We start from the raw sequence: 19,205 nt of genomic DNA on the forward strand, positions 1-19,205 counted from the left end.
ATTCTTGAACTTTGATCTATTCGAAGCATAAAAATGTTGGTTGGTCTCATTTTCTTATATGTGAATTTGCTTATTTTTCTAAACACCCCAAAAAGAAGAATTCTTCTGGCCTTAGAGAATCAGATTCCTTCCTTGAGAAAATTCTTGTCAAGGGTGTTGTTTTTCGTCTAAGTAAGTCTTTATCAACCCATTTGCATTGTTGTCGTCTCTCCATCTTTTGGTCCTGTCATTTGAGTTGTATCGCTTTCTCATTCATTTATTTACTGATGATATGATTAATGAATATGGTATAGCAACTGCTGATGATCCTTTCTTGAATTTTAATTTTTAGCTTTCTGAAATCACAGAGAATTTGAAAGCTTGAAGGGTTCCTCATCAATGTCCAAAAAAAGAGAAATGGAGGGTGAAGAAGAAAGCAAGGGTTTGCTTAGAGATGACTGTAATCTGATGAGTTGTTGCAAGAAATGGGTTCTATCTGGAGACTCCGCTACTAGTTTTGGGGTTAGTCCACATACCACCCCACCTGAGAAGTTTAGGAGGGTGTGTGAGACTGTTCCTAGAACAAGCCTGAGCTGCCATGGATTTTCTTCCAAGGAGCACAGGCTTGATGGTTCCTTAGGTGTACAACCTAAACCTCAGGACGCAGATTATGCTATTCCTCCTCTCATTGATGAGGTGGAGGCTTTGATCTTGGCCAGGGTGCCTAGATCAGAGTACAGGAAGTTTTATTGTTTAAACAAGCGCTTCCTGGCGCTTTTGAAGAGTGGTGAGCTCTACAAGATTAGGAGCGAACTTGGGATTAGAGAGCCGTCTGTTTTTGTGTCAGCATCAGGGGAGAAAACATGGTGGGAATTTGACAGGCAATTCAAGTCTTGTAGGAAGCTTCCAGTCTTACCATCTGATGATTGTTTCGCACGAAACGACAGGGAGTCCCTTTGCGTAGGGACCCATCTGCTAGTCTCTGGCAAAGAGACTGAGAGTGTTGTTGTGTGGAGGTTTGACCTGGAAGCAAGCCAATGGTTCAAGGGTCCTTCCATGATCACCCCAAGGATTTTGTTTGCTTCAGCCACCTGTGGTTCCTATGGCTATGTAGCTGGTGGGATGGGATTGGCGAGTTGTTGGAAAGCTATGAATTCTGCTGAGAGATACAATCCAGACTCTAAATCCTGGGAACCCCTTCCAAATATGAAGAAGATGAGAAAGCTTTGCTCTGGTTGTTACATGGACAACAAGTTTTATGTGATTGGAGGGAGAGACCGGGATGGAAAAGATCTTAATTGTGCAGAAGTCTTTGATATGGAGAAAAACACTTGGGAACTGATCCCAGACATGTTCTTAGAAGCTGATGATGATGCCCCAGACCCAGTTTTTAACCCATCTCCACCTCTTATTGCAGTTGTGAACAACGAGCTCTACTCACTGGAAAGGTGTACAAATGAGCTCAAGGTGTACTTGAAGAGAAGCAAGTCATGGAAGAAGTTGGGACCTGCCCCAGTAAGAGCTGATGCTAATTCTGGATGGGGTATAGCATTTAAGTCCCTGGGCAATGAGCTATTTCTCATTGCTTCTTCATCAAATGCCCCTGCCCTCATTTACACTTGCTGCCCCGATCCAAATGCTGATGAATTGCAGTGGGAAGCTCTTGAACAAAACCACCTTACTCGCTTCATTTTGAATTGTTCTGTGATGGTAGCTTGAACATGGCCCAAAACCTCAAGGAGTGTGATTTCTGTATTCCCAGTTTGGTGTATGTATTTAAACAAGGCTTGTCATGACTACAAGTCTACAAGCAAGTGTGTTTCCTCTTATTTGCCAGTGTGTTTGTAATATTTGGTGTGCCTCAGTGTGTTTGTAATATTAGGTGTGCCTCCCTAGTCCGAATCTTGTGATATAACATTTGGGTAATCTAATGGAGCTTTCTGATTTTGCTTTTTCTTCCATCTCCTGCATGGCATGTATACCATGAATCAGACTCACTTATTTGCTCCAGTCTTTTGTTTTGTCATTGTTTTGTGTGTGTCAAGCCAGAGAACGTAAATTAACCTTTATATTATGAATTCATCCTGTCATCCTATCTAGTCTAACCCTGGGATTCTATGCTTAACAGAGGTTAAAGATGGCCCGACAGAGTTTTCACAACAGATATCTACTTGTTTTGGTTTGAAAACTCTTGAATTTGTAATACACCACTTAAATTTAGGGTCGGGCATGACTAAAACATGTATAAAATCCTTTCCCTCCAGGAAGAAGAATATTGAGATGGAATCAATATGTCATTTGATTAATAGTAAAGTTGAACTGCTTTTCGAAAAGAAATTAAATTCGGAGTATCATGAAAGCAAGCAAGCACTTAGTTGCCTGATATTCATGTAAATGAACAATTAGCAACCACAAAAGTACCACTGAGCCATTAACAAAGCTGATGATGACAGAGTGTATGTATCACTAATCAGACTATGAGTATCACATAAAGAGCATAGCATCCTATATTGGTAACTAAGCAAGCACAACATAGGTGGAGAGCATTGGTGACATAAAAAGCATGGTGACTTGACTGAAAAAAGCATTCTTTTTGAGAAAAAAATAAAAAAATTTATAGGAACTCTGAAATTGGCTTTCAAGACGAGGATAGAACATCTTTGATATGTCATCCTCACGTGTCGAAAATCTATTTAGCCCTTCCAAGAGGCCACGAAATCAAAAAGCAACTTTACAACCCTTCACCCAAGGCTCCTAGCACTAACGTAGAGGCAATCAAGAGGCTTTCGAGGTAAAGTGGGTTTGAAATCGCGGGCAGAGAGAGTTGGGTCGGCTTTATTGCCTTGGCAAACAAAATACTAGTAAGGTCATTTTCCGTAAAGACAATCATAAAGGATCAGATAAACAATTAAACATGATCCACTGAGACAACAATTAATAATTTGATTGCTTAACGATTCAGCCCGCATAATCATTGCCACCACGACTCTTAGCCTCACGAAACCAAACTTCACATTTTATGTAACAGTGGCAAGCAATAATACATACCGATTGTGTTGTCAACTTATATGCAAAAGCGGAGTTTAACACACACAAGTAATCAAAATAGAATATATCCAGATAACACTGTTACTCATTGGCTTCAAAACTTGGAATCGCCACAAATTTTCACTTGAAAATTTTTCTACTTGAGAACATGAAGGCTAAAAGTTTCATCCAGATACTGAAAAAAAAAAAAAATAGGCAATAATATCCAGTGACAGAGAATTCCCAATCATAAGTAACAGAGATCTGACAATTGCGACATTCTAGGAAAGACCAAGTGGATGATCAATGGCTACAAACTCTTTAAACCACACATCTCAAGAAGAAGCACCACTGTGTAGCGCTTGTGCTTTCCTCGATTTCCTGGGAGCCAATTGAGTTTCAGCCTGAAAAATAAGGACAATTAGCAGAATATTCATATAACAAACACTTCACTATATCATCCAACACATTAAATAATTGCAGAAATTCTATTTGAACTCATTCCTAAGGGAACAACAGCAAATAGCGACTCTTTTCAAACTGAAGGACAAAATGACTCCTCTTTTTTTTGGGTCCTGACAAGATGACTTCAGTCAATCAGGTTTTAGCTAGCCCTATTAGTTGATCCAGCCCTAGCAGATGTAGCAAAAAGAAGACTGCAATTGGGGCTACCCATTGCACTCAGCTCGTCTTGTTCTAATGTAGACTAGCAGAGGGCTTTATTGCTAGGATGCACAAGACTAAAGACTCATTATCGGGTTTCTATATTTCAGATGAGAAACTTAATTACTTAATAGCATCTTTTATCCAATATACTAAAATGAGCATTCCTATGGCTTCACCCAATAACCTACTGTTCTTATGACAGTTATGGTGTCACTTACATTGTGCCACCATGTTTTGAGTTCAGATTCTCTATACTAAGATGGCTAGATTCAATTTTAACGGGAGCACTGAATCATCCTCTCTATGTATCTGAATAATAATGATAAATTCGCATCTTTATACTTTATCCTTTAGTAATTGGACAATGAATTAGTAGATTACCTCTTTCTTCACTGGCTCTTCTTTCTCAGACAAAATCAACTCAATATGGCAAGGAGATGACATATAAGCTGCAAAATAAATAAGAATTTATGTACAGGTAAATTAAGGATCAATCAAACACACGGTTTATGTACAAAGTCATTCCCACTGCTTGGAATGGGGGAGGTAAAAGCAAACTCACGGTTTATTCTCCCGTGGGCACGATATGTGCGGCGCCTCTGTTTCTGGGCCTGGTTGACCTGGATGTGAGAGATGTAAAGCGAATCCACGTCCAGCCCCTTCACCTGCATAATATGAAAACAGATCAGTTTGTGCTCACAGCTAAAATATAAAGGATAAAGCAAAGATACCAAAACCAGCAAATTGGAAGCACTTACCTCTGCGTTGCTCTCAGCATTCTTCAGCAAATCAAGAATGAAATTAGCGGACTTCACTGGCCAGCGTCCTTGACCATTCGATTGGCGGTTCTTCGCCTGAGCAGTCCGGCCAACACCGCGACAAAAGCGGCGGAAAGGAATGGCTTGCTTGTGGGCTAAAACATCTTCCAAGTACCTTTTGGCCTTTGCCAAATGCATCTTCCTGAGGGCATGGGCAGTCTCTCTTGTGTTCTAAATGATTAACAAATCCAAAATTACAACACCCGAATCAGTCTACGCATGAAAAAAGCATATTTCCTAGCAACTCCTACCCGTAAGATGAGAATTCATCTTAAAAATCAACAAAGATAATCCAAAACTTTCCATTACGTTTCATTCATTTATAATCAAACACAGAAAAAATTCCAAGATAACCAGAATGTTTAACCTTAAATTCAAAAAACACACCATACAAAATTTACAGTTCAAACTTCATTACCTTGAAATGAACTCTCAGATCCGAGCCCCTGGCCTTGCATGCTGAGGTAAAATGCACCAAATAATTATAAGAAAAGTTCAAATATGAATGAGATTTAATTTAGGATATGCAATTGGGAAAATTAAAAGAACAGAAAATCCAATTTCATAAAAAATTAAATAAATAAATTCCTACACTTGGTGGAATTATCGGGCTCCCTCGAGTACTTCACCTACAACATTAAAGTAAAAAAAATTTGATTAAGATTAATTAATTACGACACAATTACAAAAAATACAATGCATGTGTGAGAGATCCACCATTGCTGTTGCTCGCCGGCAGAAGAAGGAGCTCTGCTGCGCAAGGGAAGTGGGAGGTGAATTGGAGCGAAACTCCAGCACTTTCTAGGGTTTAAGGCTTTAAAGCGAAAACAAATGGAAATGTGTGGGCTGGGCTTTTGGGCCTTGAGAAAGGCCCATTTATGTCCTTGGGCACGTGTTGTCAATCTTTCGTAGAACTTGGTTTTAAAATAAAAATAAAAACAATTTTCGTCAATATTAGGAAAAGGAAAGTGGAAGGAGTAAAAGGGAGCGAAATCAACACAAAGCCTGGCAAGTGTTGTAGCTCACTCGTCTGGTGTCACCGTGTCAGGTGGAGGAAAGCAAACGAGCTCGCTCTGCTACACTCTAAAGCTTGGACTGCTTCTACTACTCTGTAAGAATTGCTTAATTTCCTTCATTTCGTTCGCTCTCTCTTTGTTTCACCATCAATTTCTTAGTATTCTCAACTGCCAATTCACCTTCAAATTGCTACCCTTTGTCTGATTTTACCAAAATATACAACTTGGGTACCATATTTTTCCTCAAAACCCTTATATTGAATTACGGGTTTTGATTCTTTATGTCAACATTAGGGTTTGCTTGCCATTTCTTGAATTAGGGTTTTGCGACCAATAGTGGTCTCCTACAAAATTTGGGCATTTCATGGATTTGGGTCCTCACCCTTCTGCTCTGTTATTTGGGAATGGCTCTTAGAGGTTTGAATTTTCAGGGGTTTCAGTTTCACCTATCTTCGTTGTTTTCTCTGTGGGTTTTTGATGTTATAATGGCTTTTTGAGGCTTGCATCTGGAAAATTAGTATTTTGCTGGTTTTAGATATTTTCTTCTGGTTAGAGACAACTATGTCTATGAACAATAATAACCCACCTAAGAATCTTGGAGCCTCTTCGTCGCCCTTTGGCAATGCCGGGATGGTAGCCCCATCTATGCCTACAAACCCTACATTTCCACAATCACAAGCCCATACACAAATTGGGGCGGGTTTTCAAGGTCAATTTCAGCTTACCCAAGCCCAGGCTATTGCCCAGGCTCAGTCAAAAGCTCAAGCACATGCCCAAGCTCAAGCTCAGGTGGCTCACGCCCAATTCCAAGCTCAGTTACAAGCTCAGGCGATGTCCCTTAACCATAACCAAGCAGCTGGCATTGGGAATTTGAGTGCATCTCCACCCTCCTTTGCAACACCTGGAAATGCAAGTGTTAAGCGCTTCCCTCAAAAACCTCCAGTGCGTCCTTCTGGTGGTTCTCCTGCAAACATGATCTCACCTATGAGAACCATGGAACTCACACCTGCTGCTCGTAAAAAGAAGCAGAAGCTTCCCGATAAACAGCTACAAGACAAAGTAGCCACCATTCTGCCTGAATCTGCTCTGTACACCCAACTTCTTGAGTTTGAGGCTCGTGTTGATGCTGCCCTTGCAAGAAAGAAAGTTGACATCCAAGAGGCCCTTAAAAGCCCACCTTGCATGCAGAAAACACTGCGCATTTATGTTTTTAACACTTTTGCTAATCAGATACGCACAATTCCAAAGAAGCCAAATGCTGAGCCTCCTACTTGGACTCTTAAGATAGTTGGGAGGATCCTGGAAGATGGTATTGATCCCGATCAGCCTGGAGTGGTCCAGAAATCACATCCCTGGTATCCAAAATTCTCATCTTTCTTCAAGAGAGTAACCATTTCTTTGGACCAGAGACTATATCCTGAGAATCATATGATTATGTGGGAAAATGCTAGATCGCCTACACCACATGAGGGCTTTGAGGTTAAGAGAAAAGGTGAGAAAGAATTTACTGTGAATATACGCTTGGAAATGAATTATGTGCCTGAAAAGTTTAAGCTTTCACAACCCTTGATGGAAGTTCTTGGTATTGAGGTTGAAACCCGCCCGAGAATAATAGCTTCAATCTGGCACTATGTGAAGGCTAGGAAATTGCAGAGCCAAAGTGACCCCTCTTTTTTTCACTGTGATCAACCTCTTCAGAAAGTATTTGGGGAAGATAAGATGAAATTCACCATGGTGTCCCAGAAGATATCTCAGCATTTGTTCCCCCCACAGCCTATACATTTGGAGCATAAGATAAAGCTTTCGGGGAATTGTCCAGCTGGAACTGCATGTTATGATGTGTTGGTTGATGTGCCTTTTCCGATTCAAAGGGAATTGTCTGCTCTATTGGCCAACTCAGAGAAGAACAAAGAGATTGATGCCTGTGATGAAGCAATATGTGGAGCCATAAGAAAAATCCATGAGCATCGTCGCAGGCGAGCCTTTTTCCTTGGGTTTAGTCAATCACCTGTAGAATTTATCAATGCATTGATTGAATCTCAAAGCAAAGATTTAAAGCTTGTAGCTGGAGTAGCGAGCCGTAGTGCTGAAAAAGAGCATCGATCAGATTTCTTCCACCAACCTTGGTAAGCCAATACTCTGTCATAATTGATTTTTCCCCTTTTTCTTTCATGTCAAAGCTTTATATTCACTGTTTTTAAGTACACACATTCATTATTGACTTTCAATAACTGTGTTTGATTGTTCCTTCCAATGTAACCCCTTGCTCAGTATGTTTGTAATGTTGGATGTTGATTAACTATTTCATTTATTTGGTTAAATGATGCATTAATCAACTCAACCTCCCCCTCTCCCCAGATCATTGCCAGTGATCATTAAGGTTGTTGCATCACTGACATGTGCATTCATGGTCAAAAGGTCACAAATGTCGTGCACGCTTGTTATTTTGTTTTAATCCAAACTCCAAACACTTTCAATTGGTTATCAGAATCATATATGTGCACATATTCACTTTAACATCTAGCTTACAAGGGTGAACTACTCTTATTGAATCTTGTTTTGGTGCTTCTTACAGGGTTGAAGATGCTGTTATCCGTTATTTGAATCGTAAGCCAGTTGCAGGAAGTGATGCTCCTGGAAGCACATGAGAGGACTGTGGAACTGTTGATGGGGTGCCAAAATTAGTATTCTTTAGCAGCTATAAGAGACTTCATACAACATGTAGGAGGATATACGATGATAGCCTTTTCTATTGTAGGGTGGGGACTTTCCATGTATTTGCTGTGCTGATTTTGCTTAGTAACAGTTTTAATCTGTGCTCGATTTGTATTTTACAAATGATGTTTGCTGCTTTGGATTCCCGCCTTCTTTTTTTAAGTGACACTGCATTTGGATGTGGAATCAATATAACAATAGGATTCTTAACCGCAAAAATCTGAATGTGAAAATCAAGATAAATCTTTTATTTTCGTGGTTTTTGTTGTACCTGTTTCAATGTTGCAATTCTTTACCCTTTTTTAATGTATCAAAAAGACATTATTAAGCTAATCAAGAAGATAGATGATCAGCTAAAAGCTTAGAATGAAGCCAAACTAAAATCTCACCAGCTCAACCAACAACATAAGAACAATTAAGAAGTCATGGAAATAAAACAAGTAAAATCAGGAAAGAACGACCAAACTCCTTATCAGTGAACATCTCCTCTTGTCTTTGAAACCGATGAACAATTGCCTGAGTATCATATCCCAAAGTAATAGAGCTAAACCCAGCGCCTAAAGTGAATTCCCCCCATGAGGAATTGCCAATAAGAGGAAGGGCAACTGCCACCACAACCTACCTCATCCAATTACGGATGATTGCTTAAACGCTTCCAACTCCTGTCACAAGATTGATTACATAACCTATAAAAGCAACTTGAAAAAGAAATCAACAATAAACTAATTAGAGTTCATCTTTATTGACAATCAAGAAATAAAATTTCGAGTTTCGATGGAAATTTCGACGGAAATTTCGAAGATTTTTAAATTTCGATAGAAATTAGGAGGAAACGACAGAAATTACTATCAAAATACGGAAATTTTGAATAAAACTTTACTATATGTTTATTTAACATATTATCTACTACATTGATAAAAAACATTGAAGAAACTAAATTATATAGTAAATTTCATGTGATATAATATGAATATAATGCACGCTGGAGGCAAATACTATTAAATAAAATTAGTATAATGAGTAAATGAAATTAATATATTTTTTATACTCTATAATTTATACACTAAATCCTATATACTCTATATACTAAATCTTATATACTCTATAATATATACACTAAATTTTGTATACTTTATAATGTGTATTCTATATTTTTTAGGATATGGTATAAGATATTAGAGTTTAGGCTCTTTAAGATATTTTTAATTATTTTTATATAGAAATGTATTAGGATTTAGGATTTAAAAACAACTAAACGAAACTAAAAAGTTTTTTTTTCTAATTGCACAAAGATCCTAAACGAAATCAGTATATATATAATTTATTTTGAAAATTCTCTACGACTAATTAACTTCGGCCATTAATTTGCGTCAACAATTATATACATGCATGTGCATAAGAACAATGAATGAAACATGATGTACAGTATGCATGAACGCACAATAGTTTCTCTTGAATTTTTCCAACTGTTTGATAACTCAAAAGATCCTTAACCAATCCTAAACTTTTTTTTTTCTTTTTTCTTTTTTTTTTTCTTTCTTTTCTTTTTTCTTTCTTTTCTTTTCTTTTTTCTTTCTTTCTTTTCTTTTTCTTTTCTTTCCTTCCTTTCTTTCCTTCTTTTCTTCTTTCTTCCCGTGACTTCATCTCTTCCCTAGTTCCCCTTTTCCTTCTTCTTTCCCACTGCCCAGCCAGTCAGCCACTCAGCCACCAAACCCACTTCTTTTTCTTTTTTCCCACTGCCCAGCCACCAGACCCACGCCCAAACACCTTCTCTCTCCTCCCTCTTTCTCCTCCCTCCTTCTCTTCCTCTTTTCTTCTTCCCTGGTCTCTCTCTATTCCTCATCTTCCTCCCCGTTCTGCTGCCTTCGGCGACGGCCGGCGACGAGGCCAGCTCGCCTCTTCCTCCCTTCTATCTCTCTGGTTAGCTAGATCTGGATATTTGAGCGAAATTTCGACGAAATTTCTCTTAAATTCAAAAAAATTTGCTGTTAGGATAATCGAAATTTCGCGTGAAATTTTCGCCGAAATTTTTCAAAATTTGATCGTATTAAAATTTCGGAATCCCTAAAAATCGAAATTTAAACCCTTGTTGACAATAAGCCATAAAAGAACCTTGACAAACCCTTTTTGAGAACAAGAAATGGACTTGACAAATAAAAACTAAACTAGAGTTTATGATGGAATTCTAGATAAACCCTCTCTAAAAAAGAAAAAAGAGACTTGACAAAATAAGACACTAAATAACTAGCATGTGGCGGCCTTTGTATTCCAAGTTGCCGGAGACAAAATTTTGGAGTTTATTCTCTCTAGCGGCTAGGGTTTTTTTTTTTTTTGGTATCCCTAAGAAAACATTAGTTGAACACCAAAATCAATTCTTTACCATTTTATGGCTTCAATCACTATTTCAAATTATGATAAATAAATAATAACTTCGAAAATTCTTTGATATTTAATTTATTAACAAGTATTAGATATTTCCTTTGGAAATTCATTTATATTCATTGTCTTTTGGATATTGGAAATGCAATAGCTATAAGGATGATTTGCTTCTTTTACATACTCCATTTGTTTTACAATGAAAATCTTCTAAATACCATTCAAATTAGATATTAAAAGAACAAAAAACCCTTAAAAGGAGTCACGAGCAATGCACGTGCTTATTAACGAAAAATGTGACGAAATTTGCAACATTGCAAAAAATTTTAAATTAAAGTGATTTTTCTTTATATGGTAAAGACTAAAGTGTGACAGACCTTAAAATTCAAGTGAGTAAAATAAATTAAAAAAAAAAAAACCTTTATATTTGATCACATATATTGTATTAGCAATAATATATTACTATCCCAATAAAACAAAAAAACAGAATTCCTTTGCTACTAATGAAAAATGAAAAATATAAAGCAAATGGTCGGGCAACTTGGGCCGTTAGATACATAAATGGGAAAACCCAGCTCATCATTTTTCAAGGACTCACAGCAAAACAGAAAGAAGAGAGGGCGCGAATGAACTAGAAGGAAAATGGCGGGAAAGGAGGAGGAGGCGTCAGGCGAAGAGGTCTGCTGGAGAAAGCAAGTGGACGATAACCTAAATAGGCTTCATTCTCTTCTCTTCGGGGCCGAACTCGCCCTCGACAGGGAAGACTTCTCCTCAGCTCAGATCCTTGGGCTTCGTCTTCTCGGCTTCCTCGACTCACAGTCTCACTCTGAACTCGACCATGCCTTCATCCGCCCCATTCGCCGCGAAACCGTCTCCAAACTCGACACCGCTCGCCGCTCCCTCATTCCTGAATCTGATCGGTACGCCTCTTTCTCTCTCTGTCGGCGCTTGATTTTTCCCTTGAACCTGAACTTGGAGAACCCTAGCAGTTTGCGTGCGTGTGTTTTTTTTGTTCTGGAATTTTTTTTTTATTTTAGTTTAATCGAGAATGTAGGATATGTGCTAGAGATTGAACATTATCTGAATTTCATGAAGATTTTTGGAGAAGTAGAATCCGTTTAAATTTTTATTGGACTACAAAACTCGTGTAATTAGTTTTAGAATTGAATGGATCAAAAATTTGAAATGACTTTATGTTGAGGGCTTAGATCAACTGGATGCATTTTCAAGTGAAAGTATAACTGGCATCAAATCAGCGTATTTGTAGCCATAATTTATTACAGTAGGTTCAGATTTCTCCTTGTGATGCAAACAATTTGAATACTGTATGCATACAGCAAAGCGTTTGAGCAAGCAAAGAAAGATCCGGGTTGCGTTTTTGGCACGAAGGGAGATGTTGACATTGAGAAGATTAAGCAGTCAAAGTACTTTCAGGCTCTTCTTCAGCAGTCTAATAATGGAAGGGTTTTGAATAATTTGGTATTGTTTGCCTCTGATTTTGCTTATGGATAATATTTCCATTCCAGTTTGTTTATTAGGATTGGGCGTGCTAACCAAACTTTCTGTCTGTCACAGGGTGATCAGTTGGAGAGGCAGGACAAGCTGACTTCCAAGTTATCGAAAGGTATGGCACAAACAAAGTTGACATCGCTGTACAAAAACAAGATCATGGTGGCAAGTAATGGCACATCCAAGAGTTCTTGGGCACCTAGAACCACTGAGGACTGCGTTATTGTGGAAAAGCTTCACTCTTATCAGAACCGTAACCGCAGTCATGGTCCCTTGTCTTTTGAAAAAGTTGAAGAGGAAGAAAGAGCTTATGGGAACACCTTGAGGGCTAAGCGTGCACACAAGGAATTTACTAGCCCCATTATTGATAATGCAAAGTCCCCATCAGTCAATGAAGATGCTAAAGCTGACTCTGGCAATGAGTTTGTTACTGCCAAAACCAAATTGGTATCTATCTTATTTATGACAATTTTTCCTTTCTTTATTGTTTTTTACCATGTTAAGCTTGCGGAGGATCATTGTTCTAAGAGGCATTATCTAAAATAGTTCTTCTGAATCAACGCCATTTAATCCATTCTTCTTGTTATTGGCATAAGCAGTAAGTTTGACTTCATAACATTGGCATATTTATCCTGGAGGGTATAATTTTATCACCAGCTCTTTGATGTAGAAGCATCTCTGTGGTTCATGCATATGTATAAGGTTCTGGAACTTATCGTAAATTTTTTGTACTTAACCTGATCTTACTGAAACTCAGCTCACCTTTCTTTTTAAGTTTTTATGTTTCCTCTTCTTTACATGTCGTCCACATGTGGCAATTTTGGTCATCTTCTTTCTTCTTTTGCTAGGAAATGGATGTGAGGCAAAGACGAGGGTTAGCGGGATCACCAAATGCTTCCGTCTCCCCTCAAAGTGAAAACAATGCTGCTAATAGGGGTTATAGTACGAGATCATATGGTTCACGTCGTGGTGTACGTGGTAATTTTGTTCCCCCTATCAAATCTAATGGAGGCATTGTTGGGAATATGACTTCACGAGTCGCTGGAAAGTCTGATGATGCATTAGATGACTCAACTAAGAGCTGGTGAGTTGTGGAATCTGATACGATTGCTGTTTGGATATCTCTGTCTCTCTCTGTAGATTAGGATGAAGATAGATTTTGTGAAATATACATGTCTTAATGAGTTTAATGTTTTGGTTTTAGTTTGGAAATGCTCTATGGTCCTGACGGGGAGCTTCCTGAAAAGTTAAGGAACTTGGAACCTCGTCTTATTGAACATGTTAGTAATGAGATTATGGACAGGGATCCAAATGTCCGATGGAATGATATTGGTAATATACGGTGCTTCAAAATTTCTTGAATGTGTACAATTTTTGCACATATATCTGAAGCTGTTCTGATTTATACTATTGCATGGCAATGTTTTAGCTGGTTTGGATCATGCTAAAAAATGTGTGACCGAGATGGTTATATGGCCTCTGTTACGTCCCGACATTTTTAAAGGTTGTCGCTCTCCTGGAAAAGGTCTTCTTCTCTTTGGTCCACCAGTAAGTGTTAAATCCTTTCAAGCAGGGGCAGTGAATGTATTTCTGTTCAAGGAGTTATCTTAACTCTTGACCTGTTTTAGGGAACAGGCAAAACAATGATTGGGAAAGCCATAGCTGGAGAGGCAAAAGCAACCTTTTTCTACATATCTTCCAGTTCATTAACAAGCAAATGGGTAAGCATTATTTCTGTTTGCTTTGCTTCCAGTTCACTGGCATATGTTCTCTGATTTCCTTTTTTCTGTGTTTTTGAAATACCTGAAATCATATGGAAACTTTTAAGATATATGAGCAAAATATAATTCTAATCATTATAGTTTGTATTGGTCCTGATTTTCCTACATGCTGTTGAATTATTCAGAAAGTCTTTAAATTCCGTTACTGCTTCTTCCTACTGACTTATCACCCAGTATTCTCCTAATTATATATTCCTGAAAACATATTTATATTGAACAATTTCACTGGTGACTGTAGATTGGTGAGGGTGAAAAACTAGTTCGGGCCCTTTTTGGAGTTGCGAGTTGTCGTCAGCCAGCTGTAATTTTTGTTGATGAAATTGATTCACTTCTCTCACAGGTAAGGTTTGTTCTGGCCCTTCAAGACAAACTTGTCCCTATGGATGCTGTAAACTTCTCTCAGGGTATCATACTTTGGTTTACTGAAAGAGCACTCGCAATTTCGTATTGTATCAATCAGTATGCCTTGTTTTGAATGTTTTCAGCTTATATTAATTCTGTATGGATGCAGCGTAAGTCAGAAGGTGAGCATGAATCAAGTAGGCGTCTCAAAACACAGTTCCTCATTGAAATGGAAGGCTTTGACAGTGGCAGTGAGCAAATTCTTCTTATAGGTGATTGTCGAACTCATTGAATTCCAATTATCTCTGAGTGGAATGCTTCTACTGAATTTTATCATATCTAATTTAGTCTCAATCCTTAATTTCACAATTTTAATGGCAATTTCACTGTATTTTCACAAATGGATACATCACCTAGGAGCAACAAATCGACCCCAAGAACTCGATGAAGCAGCACGGAGGCGACTTACCAAGAGACTTTATATTCCCCTGCCGTCATCAGGTGCCGACTTACAACATGTTTGATTTATAACTAACATTCTTAATACTGAATTTGTGGCTAACCAGCTATCGTTGTAATGAAGAAGCGAGATCCTGGATCGTGCAGAATCTGTTAGAGAAGGATGGACTTTTCAAACTTTCAAGGGAGGATATTGATACCATATGCAAATTAACCGAAGGTTTCTACTCCATACAGTTGGGACCCAAAATCCATTATCTTCTCTATTGTACTTTGACAGTCTGAAGCTTGTTGTTTTGTTTTGCAGGGTATTCAGGATCAGACATGAAAAACTTGGTGAAAGATGCCTCTATGGGTCCACTAAGAGAGGCTCTGAGACAAGGCATAGAAATAACAAAGCTGAAAAAGGAGGATATGCGGCCAGTAACTCTTAAGGTTAAAATTGCAGACTTGCTCACTCAGCATCTATGTTGTTTTCTTATATTTTACCACTAAATGATTTCAATATGTTTTTGTTTATTTGAATAGGACTTTGAGGATGCATTGCAAGAGGTGAGGCCCTCTGTTTCCTTAAATGAGCTTGGTACGTATGATGAATGGAACAAGCAATTTGGAAGCTTGTCTCTGTAGGAATCTCTTTGTATATTTCTGATCAAACAAAACAGAAGAAGAAAAACAAAAAACGAAAAGTGGGAGAGGGAACAAGCGTAATATCAAATTATTAACACAACAATAGTTATATTTGGTTGACTACCGATACAACTTACAACTATTGGGAGGCTTCCCAGACATATCCTAGCAACAATAATAGCTAGAAAAATAGACCTACATTTTCTTCAATAAGATAAGTATATGAAGCAAACGTGTGAGGTGATTACCGATTGCTTCGTGCTGACTACAGAAAAGGGTTATTTCTAAACAGTGCTCATTTTCTCTTTCTTCCGGTAAAAACTTAAAAATAGGACCATGACATGTGAAGTTATCTTTCCAAACGCGCATGTGCAGTATTCTGACCTGAATTTTAAAACAAACTTAACGGTTGACCAAAAAAAAAAAAAACAAACTTAACTAGGGTACGTGTCTTGAGTTGTCCGCTTGAATACCACATGATTTAGAATTATCTTTGATATCTATGATTGATGTTCTTGATGACCATGATTTGTGTACCAAAAAAACATACATAGAGTTTACTATATGATTTTTGTACATAATCATATCCTTGTGCTACATAACGAATGAGGCATAATGGCATGTTACACTGTCCAATAAATCTTAAATCGGAACCGTTGACTCCTACTAGTTTAATGAAATATACTATATTTCTAGTTTTTATAATATATCTGGGTCAGTCCCTCTCTTGCGGACCAACACCTTCAACCCGCCGGCCATGTGAGCTGTGAGCCGCGGAACGAAAACCGGCTCATCGGAATCAGCCGGTCTGATTTCGAACCGCCTGAGAATGGAAGCCACCACATATTTCATCTGAATGGAAGCCATCTCCTTCCCAAGACAAACCCTCGGACCTGCCTGAAAAATTGGCAACTTGTATGGACACACTCTTTTTAGTGGTGATCTCTCCTTGTCCGGTTCAAGAAACCACCGGTCCGGTTTGAATTCCAAGCGGTCCTTCCCCCACAGCGCTTCCATCCTACCCATTCCGTAGGGAAAATAGGTGACTCTATCACCTGCCCGGACCGGAGTGCCGTCGGGCAAGAAGTCATCAACCATGGCATGCTTTGAGTCCCAGGCAACAGGTGGATAGAGCCTCATGGACTCGCAAAGGCATGCCTTCAACAATCTCAGCTCCAATGATGGAAAATCTAACACTCTTTCTGATCCCACATCTTCTTCGATCTCTTTCACCACCTCTTGCTCTACACCTGGATGGCGGGAAAGCAACCAGAACAGCCATGTCATTGCTGCTGAAGTTGTGTCCCTCCCCGCCATGATAAAGCTTATCACCATGTCCCTTATCACCTCCTCTTCATGTCCTGCTGTTATTAGCCGAGTTAAGAGATCTTGATCATCAGTACTGCATATCTCACCTTCATCAATCTTCTTCTTCCTGTTGTCAATTATGTTCATGACATAGGCATGAACTTGTTCAACTGCAGCTCTAAGCTTTTGCTCTGAACCAATTCCAAGCCATCTCTTAATCTTCCAAATTATGAACATGGGCGCAGCTCCACGCTTTGCACATATCTCCGATGCAGTGTCGAAAGCCTTTGCAAGTGGTGGAATGGGGAGAGAGGGATCTAAGCAGCACCTCTCAATCCCCAAGAAAACCTTGCAGATGACGTTGAAGGCAAATCTTCTTAGCAACTCCTGCAAGTCCACTACTTGGGCTGTCACGGCCAGAGACTCCATCAGGGGCAATAGTCCCTTTTCCACTTCTTCCTCTAATGTATTCATGATGTACTCACGCAAAGACTTGGTGCTGAACTCATGGCTGGCTAACTTGCGCTGGGTGCGCCAAAGCTCACCATCCACATTGAATATGCCACACCCAAGAAAGTCACCAAGGATTTCAGTGAAGGGTTTTCCTTTTGGGAAGTTGTTGAAGTTGGTTTTGAGCATGTACTCAACGTTTTCCGGGTTGGCTGTGACTATGGTTCGTCGTGCACCAAAGCGGTGCACCACGATGGTGCTGCTGGCTGAGTCTGCAAGGAGATCAGTGTACCAATCCAACAGGCGGTTGCTATTTTTGTAAAAGGAAATGAAGCAGCCAATGATGGGATAGCTTGGAGGGCCTTGGCTGCAGGAAAAGTGATCATAAACTCGCCGGAATTTAGAAAAAAACACGTGCAGGAGGAGATAGAAAATCATTGATAAGAAAACAATGAATATAGGCTGTGTGAAGAGCGACATGGATATGCCCATCTTGACATGAAACTCAAAATTTATGTGGATGCAGGACCAAGCATAAACTTCCAGCAGCCACAATGTTTTATAGTGTGTCAATTGCCTATTTTTTATTTTTTTCCTACTGTTGCAGTGTGAATTGGCTATTTATAATTCAAAAAAGAAAAAAATGATCGATTTCTTTCCCTTATTATTTATTCGTACAGTTAACTGTATTCATTTTTTTATGCTTCTCAAATCTCAATAATAAAGTGCACAGTCGTCGGTGCATGTAACCCAATGATGGACGAAATACTATATCCCAATTTTCTTCTCCCCAAATCAGCTGGGTGAAAATTTATTTCTTAATTAAGCGTTTCTTCAAATAATGTAATTGATTTAAATTAAGGGTTGCCGTTGGGACAATTACTTTATCAGACGATCCATACCATACCATCACTTGGGGACGATTGGTATTTATGCCTACTTACTCTAATCAAATCATGTTTTATGCCTGCCTACTCTACTGGTGCCCAATTGATATTGATCTTTACCTCCACTGAAGCCATTAAGCCAATTGTGTCCTATCTCTGCCATTAAGGGTCCACTCCACACCCAACTCAAGCTTCCAAAATTCATCAAATCGAGGGAAACAAGTGGTTTGTTATCAACTTTGTTTCATTGATTGCGTCCATGTGAGGAAAGTGGTATATCATTACATTTTCAAACTAATCAAGCCCTTGAGCTCCACCTAGAATTAAAAAAGTGGATAAATAAGTTATAATTAGGACACATCAATCAAAAAATTCATCATTGCACAATGTTACTTGCACTTGTTCACTAAGATGTGGAAAAAAGAGCGTAGATAACGTTCCCCCAATTTGATATAGAGGATACCAGAATAAATGGTTATAGTTGCATCACATCAACAGTTGGCCCAAAATTGTGCACGTTTTGTGCACTGCAAATTTTATTTTGGAAATTGCGAAGACCCTGCGTCCTCCTACATATATTGGTATCTACGTAACACTGTCGCGAAAGTACATATATGTCTTATCTACAATGAGATGTAGGCAACCCGACAACTGGGGTTACATCAACTTCATGAGATGAGGTCCATGTCCATGAGGCTGCAAATTACAATGCAACACCTCCCTTTATCCAGCGAGAAGCTGTATAGACTTGTAGTCTTGTAGGCATTATGGACAAAAACGCGTGGACCAGCAATGAAGTGCCATCTGTCTACTTCTTTCCATCAAATTCAAATCCAGCTCTCCCCAACTGGACATGTGTCACTTTGGATTCAGACAGATATGTCTTGATATACAGAGGATTCTAATAATGATCTGCTCCACTCCACACAGTAGGAATCTTTGTTTCTTCTGCAGCTGACCATACTTTAAGACCTTTGAGGGTCTCTGGGGTCTTCCCCTGCTTTGCACAAACGTGATCAAATTCACCTTCAACCCAATATCATTTTATTTAATTTATAGAGCAAATAACAATTTAGTACCTCAACTTTATATGTTGTTTCAATTTAGTACTCTAACTTTAAAATCTTGCAAAAAAGTACCTTAACTTTCATTTTATATCAATTTAGTACCCCAACTTTAAAACTTTGCAAAAAAGTACCTCAACTTTCATTTTGTGTCAAAATAGTACCTCCGTTAGTTTTT

General features: G+C 38.7%; 5 protein-coding genes across 6 annotated transcripts; 3 read left to right on the top strand and 2 right to left on the bottom strand.

Moving 5' to 3' along the window:
- Nucleotides 1-221: 221 nt before the first annotated feature.
- LOC147288918 (Galactose oxidase/kelch repeat superfamily protein) lies at nt 222-1,891 on the top strand. Its single transcript, XM_086242077.1, has one exon. The coding sequence runs from the start codon at nt 379-381 to the stop codon at nt 1,696-1,698; it is 1,320 nt and encodes a 439-aa protein (XP_086098203.1). The 5' UTR covers nt 222-378; the 3' UTR covers nt 1,699-1,891.
- Nucleotides 1,892-3,012: 1,121 nt separating this feature from the next.
- Nucleotides 3,013-5,279, bottom strand: LOC147288919 (large ribosomal subunit protein uL22y-like). Its single transcript, XM_086242015.1, has 7 exons — nt 5,208-5,279; nt 5,083-5,119; nt 4,909-4,949; nt 4,431-4,661; nt 4,235-4,337; nt 4,054-4,121; nt 3,013-3,410 (listed from the first exon to the last, which is right to left on the bottom strand). The coding sequence occupies exons 1-7, from the start codon at nt 5,208-5,210 to the stop codon at nt 3,342-3,344; spliced, it is 552 nt and encodes a 183-aa protein (XP_086098141.1). The 5' UTR covers nt 5,211-5,279; the 3' UTR covers nt 3,013-3,341.
- Nucleotides 5,280-5,460: 181 nt separating this feature from the next.
- On the top strand, nt 5,461-8,475 carry LOC147288920 (SWI/SNF complex component SNF12 homolog). The gene is made up of 2 exons (XM_086242602.1): nt 5,461-7,632; nt 8,082-8,475. Exons 1-2 carry the CDS (start codon nt 6,068-6,070, stop codon nt 8,152-8,154), a joined length of 1,638 nt encoding a protein of 545 aa, XP_086098728.1. The 5' UTR covers nt 5,461-6,067; the 3' UTR covers nt 8,155-8,475.
- Nucleotides 8,476-11,239: 2,764 nt separating this feature from the next.
- LOC147288921 (P-loop containing nucleoside triphosphate hydrolases superfamily protein) lies at nt 11,240-15,592 on the top strand. 2 transcript variants are annotated; one of them, XM_086239918.1, is made up of 13 exons: nt 11,240-11,517; nt 11,935-12,076; nt 12,173-12,553; nt 12,955-13,190; nt 13,311-13,438; nt 13,536-13,654; nt 13,735-13,827; nt 14,126-14,227; nt 14,399-14,501; nt 14,647-14,730; nt 14,816-14,908; nt 14,996-15,123; nt 15,217-15,592. In XM_086239918.1, the coding sequence occupies exons 1-13, from the start codon at nt 11,240-11,242 to the stop codon at nt 15,316-15,318; spliced, it is 1,989 nt and encodes a 662-aa protein (XP_086096044.1). In that variant the 3' UTR covers nt 15,319-15,592. The 2 variants fall into 2 exon arrangements, with proteins under 2 accessions (XP_086096044.1, XP_086096043.1); XM_086239917.1 differs by having other exon boundaries at nt 14,813-14,908; nt 15,217-15,591.
- A 165-nt stretch (nt 15,593-15,757) lies between these two features.
- Nucleotides 15,758-17,681, bottom strand: CYP94B2 (cytochrome P450, family 94, subfamily B, polypeptide 2). Its single transcript, XM_086239919.1, has one exon. It carries the CDS (start codon nt 17,566-17,568, stop codon nt 16,018-16,020), a length of 1,551 nt encoding a protein of 516 aa, XP_086096045.1. The 5' UTR covers nt 17,569-17,681; the 3' UTR covers nt 15,758-16,017.
- Between the last annotated feature and the right edge of the window lie 1,524 nt (nt 17,682-19,205).

This window comes from Dryas octopetala, chromosome 4, assembly GCF_963921425.1.
Source record: "Dryas octopetala chromosome 4, drDryOcto1.1, whole genome shotgun sequence".
Taxonomy (NCBI): domain Eukaryota; kingdom Viridiplantae; phylum Streptophyta; class Magnoliopsida; order Rosales; family Rosaceae; genus Dryas; species Dryas octopetala.

Coding starts and splice junctions, on each gene's coding strand:
- LOC147288918 (XM_086242077.1), top strand. CDS start 379: ATGTCCAAAAAAAGAGAAATGGAGGGTGAAGAAGAAAGCAAGGGTTTG.
- LOC147288920 (XM_086242602.1), top strand. CDS start 6,068: ATGTCTATGAACAATAATAACCCACCTAAGAATCTTGGAGCCTCTTCG. Junction 7,633..8,081: donor GATTTCTTCCACCAACCTTG/GTAAGCCAATAC, acceptor TGCTTCTTACAG/GGTTGAAGATGCTGTTATCC.
- LOC147288919 (XM_086242015.1), bottom strand. Junction 4,338..4,430: donor ATGCTGAGAGCAACGCAGAG/GTAAGTGCTTCC, acceptor CATATTATGCAG/GTGAAGGGGCTGGACGTGGA. Junction 3,411..4,053: donor AAGAGCCAGTGAAGAAAGAG/GTAATCTACTAA, acceptor CTTATTTTTCAG/GCTGAAACTCAATTGGCTCC.
- LOC147288921 (XM_086239917.1), top strand. CDS start 11,240: ATGGCGGGAAAGGAGGAGGAGGCGTCAGGCGAAGAGGTCTGCTGGAGA. Junction 11,518..11,934: donor CTCATTCCTGAATCTGATCG/GTACGCCTCTTT, acceptor GTATGCATACAG/CAAAGCGTTTGAGCAAGCAA. Junction 13,191..13,310: donor GATGACTCAACTAAGAGCTG/GTGAGTTGTGGA, acceptor TTTTGGTTTTAG/TTTGGAAATGCTCTATGGTC.
- CYP94B2 (XM_086239919.1), bottom strand. CDS start 17,568: ATGGGCATATCCATGTCGCTCTTCACACAGCCTATATTCATTGTTTTC.